Below are 15,280 nucleotides of genomic sequence, written 5' to 3'. Positions count from 1 at the left end.
ACAACTTGGTTGTTTACTGGGGCCTCGGAAACGAAGTGAGGACGGGTCAGAGCCCGATGGCGGCCGGGATGGCGGGGTGGTAGACCGCGCTCATGTCCAGCCCCTGTACACCGAGGAGGTCACTCATGCTGTATGTGAGTGTGGGTGTGGTGGGAGGACGAAGTGCAGCGGCCGCCGTGGCCGCCATCACCCGCTTGAAGCTCGCGGCTGCTTGCATAGCTCCAGCGACGTTGTACAAGGTAGGGGTGGAGGGCGCGGGGAACTGGAGGTACGATGGGGTGATGGGGGTCGGGAGAGGGTATGGGGTGTAGCGGTAGGTGGCACCGGGGGCCGTGGCGCCGCTGCCAGAAGCCGGAGAGGGGTTGACGACTAATAACTCACCACACGCTCCTCGACCCGCCGCACGAGTCTTTGCGAGGTTCGCGGGCAGCATTACCTCCTTGGGCTGCGCTTTCTTGCATTCCACCTGTAACACACATTCAACGTTATTTGTTCGACGAGAAGATGCCAATACTTATACATTATTAGATGTATCTTAGAATGGGAAACTTCAGAGCTGGCTCGATATGTGAAAATTGTCATTAAAGAAGCAAGTCATAGAACAAAAGAGATCTCAAAATTTGCTTTAGTTGGTTGTTAAACCAGACCTAAACATGAAGATAAATGTAGGATTCAAGAACCGAAATTGTCAAGCAATAAGTTTCTCTAGAAACGCAAATATCGTTCTACACGTAAGTATAGCCTAATAGGGATTCCAAAATATAACGAGTATTTTACCCAGGTTGAAACTCTGTCAATTTGGCTAACGGACGTATAAAAGTGTTGCTCTATAAATTAATAAGCAACGAACAAGATTATTTGAAAACGGAACACTAACAAATCCAAGGTTGTCCAATGTAAAATTTTGGAAATTAATGCCAATAATATATACTATTCTTATTTAACTTGTAAGTATACTAAATAATTTCTGTTTTCGTATCTCTATTTACATTGAAATGGCCGCATTAAGCTCTGGTTTTATCCAATATCAAATAGGAAATTGAAAAGACTGGAGAGATGCCGAAAATCCATCAGAGAACCTAAGTCCGACAGTTAATTTCCCAGAACGTAACCTACATTTATCACTGGGCTGCGGTAAACGCCGACCTGCAGATTGTCAGGGCCTATCTGTCTGATATCCTTCATCGTCCATTTACTTTAATGGTTGCGATTCGATTAATTAACAACAAGCCAGGAATATTGCCTTGGAACTTGTCCATGTATAATGTTTGTAGAATTATATGTGACGAGTAAATATGATGTATTCTAAATACTTATAAGTGTTGTAATATTGTAGTCAATATTATAGTAGTCGTGGAACTCTTAAGCCTTCATGGACTAAGTATTCCACAAAAATATGTTAAAAACTCGTGATCACGGCCATAAGTACTAAATATCCAATTATTCGGTAAAAGGGTTTACATAAATGACCATAATTAGTTGAGGTTTTTTTTCATTTATGACAGTCAAAACATTACAGTGAAATATATTCTTATTATTGTGGGATGTTAACTGTAAGTGATTTTACAATCAACTATTGCATGGGGTACATTGGCCATTATATAATGTTTTCTTGCCTTCTGTTTTATCATTTGAAAAGCTTAATCTAATAGTATTAAGAAAAATCTCTTTGTGCATGTTTCAATATTGGAAAACATATGAAACTTCTCAATTTGTTTCTATACAGTATAGGTAGTAAATGTTGCAACAAACACTTACCATTTTATTATTTATTTCGTGAAAGTGGATCTCACAAACTTTGTCTACCACATCTTCACATTGAAACGTAACGAATCCAAAACCTGAAACAGAATTATATAATTGTATTATAATTGTAGCAATTAGGTGAAGACAAAAGCTATAAACAACCCATTCTAATAGTCATTGATAATTTGTGCAAACGATGAAATTCCCTGCCATTTAACGAAACGAAATGTTGATCCTCACCCCAATAAATCACTGACAGGTTTCCAACCAAGATTAATTCTTGTAGGGTTAGGGAAAGGTCTTCATTATAAATTCACCGGTCATACTTCTGACTTACGAAGATGGAACACTAGGTACAATCCCCTCACTGTCCGAACAATCCTTGGCTCTGGCGTACGGACGTTAAAGGGGCAGAGTAACTTGTTTTTAAATATTTAACCGAAGGAGACGTACGTATTACTAAAACTCAATTATATAGCTTAGGAAATTGAACTATACTAAGTTATAAGAATGTCACTTTTAGATTCTTCCACTTAGTCCCATAAAAATAGTAAATTTTATTACTTTCTTAAAAAGGCATTTCCAAAAACATTTTTTGTAGATCAAATAGATCAAATTATATTCTCGGTCAATCAATGTTTATTTCGATTAATGACTAAATCAATGAATTCGATTAGGCATTTTTAATTGGCATATATTTGTTCTATTCGGCTGTAATGCAATATTTTGGTTATTGTTAAAGTGGGTTGGCTATAAACTAGATAATGTAAACGTATGTTTCCAGGCAAGGTGCATTATTTAATGTTACAATCGGTGTTTTTTTCCAACTGCATAGTATTAATTTTGCATCTAAACAATTGTTGAGATGCAGAGAAAGTACTTATTGAGTTAATTTTGGTTTGCAGCAGAGGTTGAAGCTCGTATAATTGTTTTCAAGGAACGGTTTGTGTACAGCCAATATGCCTCAGGCTAATATGACAATGTAAATATATATATATATATATATATATATATATATATATACTGTATATGTGTGCCTAAGGTAAACAGGTATAAGATAATCGGATAATTAAGGAAATGGCTTTAAATATTTGCAATTTTACTATATTTCAGCATATTATAGCTTGTTTATCTTGACAATGCTAATATGAAGCTAAATGTTTGATAAAACTTAACATTCAATTTGCAGATCAAGAAGGAAGGAAGAAGGATCAAGGGACACTGACTAAAATATTAATACAGTATTTTGATTTTGGTTGATATACATAAATAAACATCAATCTCAGGAAACAAAAAACAAAATATTTTTAACTCAATCAAGTGGCAAATAAACTATTTATTCGAGAAAAATATTAATTTATATTTTATAAAAAACATAGGCCTATTTTGCATACAATTTGTTAAGATACAATACTTAGTTTTTATTTCCGTCTTCTACATAAAAATTAAACGATAACCTCTATTTTCTGATATATTATAGCTTTGGCTGGATCCTATTTTTGCTGTACCTATATAATTTAAGTTTCTGGTCATAGGAATATGAGAAAAATTGTGCAGAGTAAGGGCGTAATAACCGTAGAGTTTGTTTGACAATGGAAGAGAGAGAAAGAAGGAGAAAGATTTATTGAGAGGTAGAAAACATAATGTCCGGACCAACTTATATTGTCTAAGTTACAAGATTGAATTCACTCCTTATTATCACAAGTTTGGATTTTCTACAAAACTTTGTAGAACAAGAATTATGTTCTTTTGAGAGCGCTGAAACAAGTTTGAAAACATATCAAGCGGTCTTGTGATTATCTCAAATACATTTCCACAAGTAATTAATTCAAATTACATTGGAAATTGTACAAGATTTTTCACCTTTTAAACTAAAAATAAGTTTTGAACATAAAATAATAACTAAATGTGTGTGATATAAATTAAAAATATAGCAAAGATATAGTTTTAAATTAAGTTTGATAATTAATTTTTGTTTAATTTTCCATTATTCTTATTATTTTCATTTATTTTCCTGCTTATATTAGAACAAGTTAAAAACCTAAACATGTTTTTTATGTTTTCAAGGACACTGAATATACAAATTTGTTTCAAAACTGTGTTTCGTTATTATAAAATTAAAAGATTAGGGATCAAACAAGAAAAACATAATGTACCTTCTTTGCACATACAGTACTTAGTACAACAGTGCAACTCAGTGAGCTCGAATTAAATCAAAAGATTGAACATAAGTTGTGCAAAACATGCCCACTGCTCACAGTTTTTCTAAGTGGCTTGATTAGATGTAATATAATTATTTACAAAACAACCATATCATTCCTATCATCATTTCTACACAGATTTTTGAAAGAGTCTGTCGCTGTCATTACATAAGCAATCGATTGAAATATTCCGATAGATTAGCGCCTCAGACACCCCAGAAGGGTAATTTGCAAGTTAACTAAGTTTTCTTCAGGGCGACGGGACGGAAAGTACCCGTCTGAGCCAGGCTTGACAGTTCAAAATTAATTAATCGCAGATAAGAAAGATAAGCAGCAATCTGTCACCTGCTCGTCACTGTCTTCTTTGTCACAGTTATTTACATTTTTCACTAATTATCTAGCCAAAGCGTCCTGACGACGCCGACGCCGACGCCGACGTCTCGCAGGCGACAACACTCTTGATGGATTACTGCTTTACCTTCAACGAAAATCTATCTCCTACTACTGGGATTTGTGTATTTCAGTCAGTCATTGAACGCCATTAAATCAAATTAACATTGGACCCTCAATTTTTAAAACATTTGTTGGTTAAATTTTGATATAAACAAACTTTAAATAAATAACAAAAACAACAAATTTTAAAGGGGTTTTTGCCAATTCATCCATGTAAGTAGATGATAGATTCTATAACTTTAAGAAGGCATTTCATTTAATATTTCACACTAAATAAAAGACGAAGAATCTGCAAAAAAAATAATTTACTCTTAGTAACAAATACTACCAACTTAATAGCAAAAACTAAAATACTACACTATTTGAAGATTATTTCGGTATTTTAGTGATTCAAATTTGTCATAGAAGTATAATAACGGGTAATTATTTCATGGTAATTGTGTTCGTAAACAGCACCGGTAACTTCCCCAGGAATACGGGAAATGGTAAACCAATGTTGAATTGGTTTACTGTAAACTCACTACTTTGTGAGTTTAGTTTTTACTAATTATGATTATTAGATTCTATAACTTTGAGACGCATTAATAATAGTATACACCCAAATTATGAGTGAAATCGTATAGTCAGGTTTCAGTTTCCACTAAACTAGTGACAGTGGAGTGTGTGGTCCTCATATGGCTGTGCTGTAAATACTACCAGTGACCACTGATAGCAACATATCCTTTGAAAACACGACTCAAACTAGTTTATGGTGAATCCAATTTGGTAAATCGTTATTTCAATTCTTAAATAGGTGGCTTGGCGTATAATTAACTTGTCCTACAATTTCTGAAAACTTAAAAAGTTTTAAGTTAGATTTTTATTATTCATCGTGAATTGTATAATATTTTGATTTACTGCAATAATTTTAGCTTGCATTAGTTGCATCATACATAGGTTCTTATATGATTAACGGAAAACTTTGTTAAAGAATGTACGTAAAGTAATTCAATTCCCTCCACGAACCAATAACAAAGTAAATTATCATTCGCTAATCTTATAACACACAATAAAACTCTCATTCCAAAACACTCGGGGCGAACATTTAATGTCTGAAAAGCGAAGCGAAGACGTGGAGGAGCGATGAGCAAATAAAACAAGCGATTTACTTGTGGCCTCAACTCGATTTTGAGAATAGCATTTGAAAGCTGCCCCGGGCTGTAAGGGTTTCCCAAGCGGGTCACGTTCTCGTCTGTGGAGCGAGGGAAGGGGTCTCACCCACTCACGGCAACATCCGCAATGCCAACTGTTTGATCTACATCTGTTTCCCCGGACCTTGTAATCGTACTCAGATTGATCGACAATCAGTTTAAAACACAGCTTTCAAATAATATCCTATACTCTAGTACGAGCTAATAAATTGCAAAATACAGTACAAAGGGAAAAACATCAGTTGTAACTCATAGCTTCCTCTAAAGATTACTCGATATAGTGGAAAAAAGAGCAAGTGTTGATGCGTGTTTCTTGGTTGTGACGATATAGTAGTGCTGGTTCACTCTTTTAAGGGTAGATTTTACAATTTAAATGCACTCTTTTTTATAGTTAACATCATTTGGACAGCTGCATTCAGTTGAATTTGTATTAAAATTAATTAAATAACAATAATCTTTATAGTAAACAATATACGCTTGAATCAGATTTGTCTGTCTTCAGCTAATCAAAATTCGAGAGTATTTAAGAGAGTATGCTCATGCTGAAGTTTTCCTTTTATATTACATTTACAATTGAAATAAACTATACCGAGCTACAGGTATTTGAAAAGAAGGTGTGTACGTATAACTATTGTAGTTGGTTTGACAGGTGTTGTGTTCGCGTTTCTTACTTGCTAAGTATAATCATGGACAAAACAACACAAGGAAGTATGTTTTATATATGGTATGATGCTAAAAGTTTCTTTACATTTCAAAATTACATGAACTTTCTATCAACATACAAGACAGATAACACCCGAGATCGGAGTCATTACCAGAGTACAGGCATCAGCTCAATGTACAAAGCTTTAAACGGTTCACGAGCGATTGGGGATCAACGCTGCAATGAAACATAAACACGGCTTGGAAGTAACTATGTTTGGTTTTTTGTGCCGGATAAACCAGCACATAACTGAGTTCATTACAGTCCATAAAGGTGTCCATGTTGGGGGGGGGGGGGGGGGCAGATAAGCCAAACGCCCCCAGTGGAAGGGGGGGGGGTGATACTGTGCACGATGGGGAGTTATTCATCCCACAGTAACTGAAACCCGATGATGACATTGTGTTTGTACATGGATGAAACGCTTGTGTCCGTTTATCTTAGCAATACATTGCCAATGTGGCGTTCAGTTCAGTTACGGCGAGATGGTGCAGATATATGATAAGAAAGAAAACAATACTAGTTTCTGTTGTTTAGCCTATAGATATCGATATAATTTAAGAAAATTACTAATACATCCATTTATTTGAGCTTAAATAAATGCAGGCACAGCTGAATGTATAGTTTCTTTGATTTTTGAAAAATGGTTCGCCGAATGCTCATACGTTTAATCGAATTTCCTAAGACCTTAAAAACACGATTTGTTTAGAAAAATTTGGAAACAAATAATGAAGTGGATGAAAAATAAACCATCTCCTTATAATCGTTCAAAGAACTGCTAGTTGTAAATAACAGGATATGAAGTGCTCATAACCTTGTGCCTAAGCTACTCTAAGTTAACGACCAATCCGTCCAAAATCTTCGAATTGAAACAAAACCATTTAGATATCCCTAGTGCTGCAACAATTTTGAAAAATTAAATTAAATTTTTAGTTGGACTCCGAATTTAAATGTAGGGAGTTATAACTCAAATTTTACAAAACACATAGACTAATCAAAACTGCTTAAGCTTACTAGTAAAAAAGTTTTATATTGTATAAATCTTCATAGCTGTCCTGAATTCCACCTCGTTAGAGCTGTGGACCCCCCCCCCCCCCCAGATAAACTGCCCCTCCTTCAACAGGGCCGATTTAATTACCGGCTACAAAACATCACCTCTATTTACCCTTAATGGTGTTAGCGCTGGTGTGGAAAGGCCGAGTATCACATAGGGGCCTCAAATAGGGGAACATACGGATAGCAAATAGAGGTCCTGGAAACTACTCTTCATTTAGTTCTCAAGTGGTAATAATGTATTGTTAAAACAAAAACATACAATTATTATCAGTTTATTGGTAAATATTGGAGATAAATCATGATTCAACTTCTCATTTGTTGTTTTACTGTATGGATACAAATCTGTACGAGATATTTTTGATATCGCATTTATTATTTTGTCTATGAATTTGGCTTGGATGAGCACGTTTTTAAATTTAGATTTGAACTACTTCAGGGAAAACACTAGTTTATATGCCTAGGTTTATTTGTGACTTGAACGTTCTTTGGACTTTGAAAGATTTGTAAAAAAAAATTGTATAAGTGGAAATATTATCTTGAATAGAAGCTATGTTAACTTCAGTAAGGTGAACACAATATAACATATATTGATGGTGATCTTATAATTTTAATTTTTAATTCTGCGCTTAGAGCATCGTTAAGCCTTTTCTTTACATCTTTACAACACAAATAATCTTAATAATTAACTTTCACTACAAAAAACGATTAACAATATTAATGTCTGCAATACGAGCACATAACAGACTCGCCCTTTAACAGGAGTTATAATATATTAAACCTCGGAACTAACATATGCCACCCTCTCTACTCCGACTGCAAATCTGAGCCCACCCCTAACATTTGTAACGTCCGTCCGCAGCCCTGCATAAACCATTGGCCGTGATGCATGTCGTACTGTTAACCATTGACCGCCAACCACCTGATAAATACTCTACTCTGCTACATCTTGCATATCACCGCAACTCTCGCATCCGCCACATCATTTATACGGCCGCGTCAGCTACTATCAAATGTTGTTAAGGAATATGTCCCGACTAAACGGATAGGTCTAAGTATAAAATAAATAGGCCAAGATGTATTCAAACTATAGTAATCGGATATTCTATAGGGATTGACGGGTGTAAATGGTACTTAAAAGGCAAAAAATATGGATAAGACATACAAAAATATTACGAGGCTCCAAATTGTATTCTAGAAGTTTTAGTAGGCCCACATATAAAACTAAAAATATCATCTTCAAATTTTATAATTATTTATATGTAGTAAATGTAAATGACAAAAATATTGGAGGCAGTAATCTCTAGAAAAGCAAAGACATATGTGTTACCTAATATTTATATAAAATACGAGAAAACGATAGTTCGGAGAGGGGTCATCCTTGAAACAAGCAATTATACCTTATAGGGTGAATTTATAAATTCTATAGAGTCTACTGGCATTAATACGTTTATTTTAAAATATGTGTATTTACATGAACTAGGAAATTACGTTTTACAATTGTGTTTGCACGATGCTAATTGATCATACTTTTTTAAACAAGCTTCTTAATCTATGCAAGGCCTTGATTTCATACGTAAGTCTCATTAATTTGATAAAAAAATAACGCCGTTTCTTGCATTACTTGCATGCAGCTTGTATAAAAATAAATTTTACGACTTAAAATAACTGACTAAATAAAATTGAAAATGTCATCACAAACATTGAAATCGGAATATTTTAAAACCCCATTTAGATGATCGTGGACAGCAAACAGCAGAAGCAGTGGAACACAAAACTGTATATTTATAAGAAACAAACGCGCCACAAGTGGCCTATATGGGCTGATGGGGACTTAGTGGTGCATTTTGATTTCAGCCGAGCGGGATGCAGACTCAGCCCCATCCCCCAACCCCCGGTCCAAAAACCAATTTACAGATTACATTTTCCAGCCATGATTAGTTCCGACGGTATCTGAGCTGCTAAGCGCCACTTCTAGATTACGGCCTGCATACTGACTGCCCTTAACTGAATGGGCTCGTTAAGTTTTCATCTGTATTGGAAATTGGGGTTGAGAAGACTTACTTACTTACACAAAAGTCAACTAATGATACATTCAAAATAATTCAGTTTTCTAACAGTCAATGTGAGTGTACTTGTAATATTTGTTAAAGGTAAATTATTAAGAATAAAACTCACTGAGAAAAATAACATTTTTATAATTGATAAATACTGTACAAAACGTTATTCAAAAAATCTGCTAAGCAAACTTGCAAAGGATATTTACTAGGCTTTTAAATTTCACTCTAATTAACTGCTCAATGTAATAGAACTGCGTTGCTCGATGTTTATAATGGAATAAATAGAAGAGGCAGCAAATTTCAGTAGAGAGGCAAAATAAGAAATCACGAACTGGAAAACATATGGTACAAAAGGCAACAAAAGTCAACAAAAGGCAATCAGATAATTGGTCGACAGTCGCAACAATGTTTTTGTGATCCAATATGGCGGCCTGGGGCCAATATGGCGGCTGTATTGGATGTCCACCGACGGAAATGACGTTTTATCTGATTACCAGCCGAGCTTTTCAATTTTTCTTTTCTGTAAGGAACGAGCTAAGATCGAGGGGGTGAGGTGAACTCCAGGCATACTTGGACATTATCGCAGCCTGATAAGGGGTCCTTTCAGTAGTCGAACCTGCCCGGAAATAATAAGTTTTGTCGGAAGTATCGGAAAATCGGAAGCCGTCAAGTCCACCTGAACACCTGATACGGGAGAACGATTGTTTCTCCCCTAAAAGAATTGTGTGAAAGTCCTCTGAGAAGCTCTGCCTTTCTTTTATTTTTTGTATTATTGCAGGAATTATTATTTTTAATGATGTATCATAATTTTAGGCAAAACTGTTAAATTATAATTAATATGCCTATCGATTTAAAGCGGTGTTTCGATTATCAAGCATAATATGACATTTAATCTTATGCGGAGGGATGCTAAATTAAGTTTAACGCAGTTGAAATAAAACCATTGAATTAAATTATTTCAATTTCCTTAGGCCTACATATAAAACTAAAGATATCTACAACATAAAACCACATTCTAGATATTATTTAGTTTATTTATATTAAAGATATTGGCAAATTAATGTAACGTAATTCTAAATTTTAATGATATAATATGTAATGTATATTCAAATTTTTAAATATTATTTTTTCATATATTTTCCCAATGTCCTTTAATTAATCTGTTTGAACTTCATTTAAAATAATTTGTTATTAAGCTTATTTAAATATTGTAAATATTTACTTTTTGTATTAGTTTTCAACACAGCCTGAAGAAGAAAATAAAGTTTTCGAAATGCTTGTTAAATAAAAAATATTATATACTAGCGTAATGTACTTTAACATTTAAAATTACATTACATAGTGACGATGACAACATCGCATAATGATAATCACATGATGATTAATCAGTTTGACAAAAATAATAGATAAACGCTTAAAAAGATTATGTGCCTTAAACATTGAGAGTTACATCACACATACGCATGCACACGCACTCACACACACAAAAAGATCTTTAATTTAGATGTATTCTAAAGGTAATATTATTGGCAAATGTCAGGACAAACATTTTTGTATTTTTACTCTTGGAAATAAAATTGATTAGTCAGTAAAACGCATCTACATTTAATACATTAAAAATATATTAACATATTATTGACTAGTGCCAATAAAAGAATTGGTTTAATAAAAGTTACCAAATAAGATGGTTTAATTATATCTTGATAAATTGTAACATGTAATTGAATAATTCTATATAACAATTAATTGATTATACATACCAGTTCACTCTAGTAGTAGCCTAATGATGTTTCTACAGTCAACGGAAAATTTAGCTTAGAATGTAAATTGGACTGGCAAGTTAATTAAATCTACTACTTTACACAACAAAAAACACAAACCTCTATAAACTCTTTCTTTCATCGCAAAATGTTGCAGCAGGGAAACTTAAAATTCCCAACTTCTTTCTCAAGGATATATTACAGCCAGCTCTAATTGCAAAAACGGAATCCACCGTAAATTCGGCGCTGGTATTCGCTACAAAACATGCAATAATGTCGGGACAGTACGGTATGTATGGTAGCGATAAACACAGATTAAAACTAGCGGCAAGCTACGCACGTTGTGCTCCCAATCGACAAAATTGGAATCGTGTTGCTTGTCGCTTAAACAGAGACTTGCTCTCCAACTTAATGCAGCAATGCTGGTCTCTTTTAAATAATATACACATAATTAAATGAAAGTTTTATAAGGCTATATTATGCGTGGTATATCCTAAGTAGTATTAAATTCAAACCGTTGATAAACCAAGTTACAATAGTAACAAAAACTGTCCATCAAGTGTTGTTGGGATAGTCAGGAGACGCTATTAGAAAAGTAACACATTCGATTTTTTATTTGACAGAATAATTATTTATTCTTCTATTGGAATAGGTGTAGAAAGAGCTAGTGAGAATCATTCTGAAATGTCAATAAAAGTATGTATGTAAAATCATTAACATGACATTTGCTCAATTACCTAATTACCTATCTTTCTTATGCAAGACAGGTCAGAGAAGAGGAGTGAACTTAGTTTTGGTCTTTTGTTTAAGAATAACAAACTGTTTCCATGAACATAAAATTCAAACGAATTAGGTCTATATGAATTTCCATATTATCTCCCAAATATCGTTTGATGGTACTGAATTGTCTGCAAGGGACCCCAACTATGGAAAAGATATGTCCAGCATATGAAAAGAGCTCCCGCTAATTCTGCAGAGCAGAACTTTTATTTGTTTTCCTTTGTCATTGAAGATACTTGGCATGATCCAACATCTCAAGTTAAATAACAAGAAGTATGAGGAGCGGATTACGGTCAACAATTTTCCGTTGTACGTTCTTTGCTCGTTTAAGCAATTACCAACCAAACCTGTACATTCTGTCTGCGTCTTGAGTGTGAGATTGTAACAGTTTGCTGTACAAGTTTGCGCCCAAGTATTTAGCACGTTACCTGGAATTACACGTTCACTTCCTGTAAGCAGCGCGCTCTATTTCCTCAAGTAACTAAGTTCGGTCGGGTTTCCACTCCCAATTAACACCCAAATTTGATAGAATTACTCGCTCATGACGCAGATAAATATTGATTAATTTCTATTTAACATGGTGGGCTAGGAATCTGTGAATCCGTCACATGGATTCTTACGGTATATTAAAAAGATGCGTGTTTTTAAATTGCAGATATACTTAAACACTATTCATAACCTTATGGTTTTAATTTTGCACAATCAATAAAACTAGCATTTTTGCATTAATAGTTTGTTTTCAAGAATACATGAATAGAGAAAGCCAATAAGAGCAATTTTATAAATGCGTTTGTATACTTTCGAAAGATGTTTTTTCATGGTTGTTGTATGAATTATAGGCTACAAAGTAAATATCGTCATGCTTTATGTCACACTTTGAATTTAGGTACCGTAGATATTTCACTCGATCAAAGAATTTTTGAGCTAGCTATGTTATATTTTAAATTAAATTTTAAAATATTAATGTTAATTTATGTGATTTATGATTATTTAATGTGTTAATTTAATGATTTTAATGTACATATTTGATGTTTAATCTGCACTTTCTAGTATTTATTCTGATAAGAGATAGTTCTGTGCTACAGAACAGTATTCACGTTTCATCCAATAATTTGTTGCCTATTCAATAAAAGGCTAGTTAAAATTACACTTTAATGGTCGTTCCTCAAAAATGTAGATTTAGTCAACAATCTCGGGCTTGAATATCTCTTGTGTTATAAGAGCTGTAAGGAAATAGGAAAAAGAAAGCCTCGTTTAATAATATGTTTATGCATGTGCAATAGCAAACAAAAGAGGAAAATTTGCAATTCGTAAGGAGCAATTCGCGGCCCTTGAATATGGAGCAGGTTGTCCACACAATCAATACCAAGTCTGAGCATTCCAGTCTATTATTTGCTTTAGCTACTTAAAATCCGCAGTTTTTTTTTGACACTACTACGTTTTAGTTGATGGCAGTTCTAACCTTTGACTTCCTTAATCGAGCTTTATCTTTGCATAGACAAGTTAAATGTTTTACTTGTTAACAATTGTTGCAGGAGCTGTGGTTGAGCTTTATTAAATGGGATTTTTCTATAGTTTGATTTATAGATTTCTTAAGCATGTTTTTTTTTATTAAAATAAGCTTAAGAACCGTGCTTTGTACGAATAGTCAAATTGGTAAAAAAATTATGACACAAATGACTAACTAAAAGAATAAAATGAAAGTGTAAATCATGTTTTTACAATTATAAATGAAATGATTTATTGACTGTTTGACTTGAGATTTGTACGCCAGTTTGTAAAACACTTCTACAATTTCCTAAACTCGACAAAATAATTATATCCATTAACGCAAAAGGATCAAGTCTGGGTACATTATAAAAATGAATGTGTATTCGCTCGCCCACCATTTATGCTTTTACAGGGTTCTCAGGCCTGTAAACAACTTAAATTTTAGAATTTCTACACAATATGAAACTGTTACTAGTAAAAAACTATTTTCAAACAATAATTCAATTCACTCGTGAAAAGTCCCAACAATTATTTATTATTTGTATGGTTCTAAAAAGCCAAACAAAACGCAGTTACTTGTTCGCACTGAAACATTCTTCTTACTCAGGCAGATTCTGACACTAAAATATCTTCTTTTAACGTTGACTGTTTTAATTAATGGCTAAAGTCTCCGGAACAAAACTCGCCCGAGATATGAGAATGACTGGCAGCAAAGAGCAACATCATCACGCGTTACCCGCACATTTCGTTGTTGTTTAAAAATACAAGTAATGATACTTGTTTCCTTTTGTTTTGAATATTCCTTCGTTAAACATACGGTGATAACTGTTAACACGATGAACATTTTTATATTTATCAGCTTGGTAAAATATAGACTAATTTTTAAAATGCATCCAACTACAATTTTCACTAATGGATACAATGTCTTAAGAAGAAAGAAACACATCCAAGATACCTATCAAGTCCAGTATAACTGTCTCTCTATTACTGTGTGTAAGTCAAATGATAATTTTTACGTCACGTAGTTACAAATGAAAACCTTTCAAGGTCAAACCATTTTTCGATATAATATCGTTTAGCGACGGGTGAACTTAATGACGCGATGTTTCTATAAACTGGTACACAGAATCGATACAAACTTACATCATGGCTTTAAATATATAACCAAGACATTAGTTCCATCAATATTTACGTAAATAATGGAAGTATTTAAAGTATTTATCGACAAGTCCCAATGTTCTCTAGACATGAGCTCCTATGAAAAATCAACAATGTAATTAGTCCTGATGTAGGTGACGAACAAGATGACACGAAAACAATAAACTACTTTGTTGTCTCACAAAAAGCAAAAAGGAAGTAGACGGAGAAGGTACTCCGGACGTATGAATGTGAGTTATTACGGAGAAATCTCAAAAGATAATCAATTATCTTGACAGAAACATTCTTCATCCAGAGACCCATTCGGAGATATTGAGCTTCAATACATCTCCCGGACTCTACAGGATAGAGGAGCTTCAGAGCCCGAGGGATGTCATAAATAAGTGAGTGGCGATCACAATGTGGGTAATCATGTGATTGCTGATAACAAAGAATGCCCACGTTCTACGATGCTATTTTATGATTCTTTGTATAGAATATTCTACCAGAAAATATGTAGAACTTTAAATATAATGTTAAAAAGAACCAACAACAATGATTAGTATTTAGCAAATTTAATCTGTGTTTACAATAACATAATTTCTCGTATTAAAACGATACGTGGTATTATTGTAGCTTCAGATCTTAAATAATACTGAACTAGTTGTTTACGAGGCACTTTTAGACCAACTTTGGGTGTTAGGAAAAT

General features: G+C 33.8%; 1 protein-coding gene across 12 annotated transcripts in view; it reads right to left on the bottom strand.

Annotated features, from left to right (window-relative positions):
• LOC128986010 (RNA-binding protein Musashi homolog Rbp6) overlaps positions 1–15,280 on the bottom strand; it is an 802,253-nt gene that overhangs the window by 24,131 nt on the left and 762,842 nt on the right. For all 12 annotated transcript variants that reach the window (XM_054406067.1, XM_054406068.1, XM_054406071.1 and 9 more), the window contains 2 exons: positions 1,759–1,841; positions 382–466 (listed from right to left, as the gene is read on the bottom strand). In XM_054406067.1, the coding sequence (XP_054262042.1) occupies positions 382–466; positions 1,759–1,841 (168 nt within the window). The remainder of the gene's footprint in view (positions 1–381; positions 467–1,758; positions 1,842–15,280) is intronic.

The sequence above is a fragment of the Macrosteles quadrilineatus genome, unplaced genomic scaffold, assembly GCF_028750875.1.
Source record: "Macrosteles quadrilineatus isolate MER2022 unplaced genomic scaffold, UCM_ALF_1.0 Scaffold_2__2_contigs__length_208266976, whole genome shotgun sequence".
Taxonomy (NCBI): domain Eukaryota; kingdom Metazoa; phylum Arthropoda; class Insecta; order Hemiptera; family Cicadellidae; genus Macrosteles; species Macrosteles quadrilineatus.
This window is presented reverse-complemented; position numbering and strand designations above follow the sequence as displayed.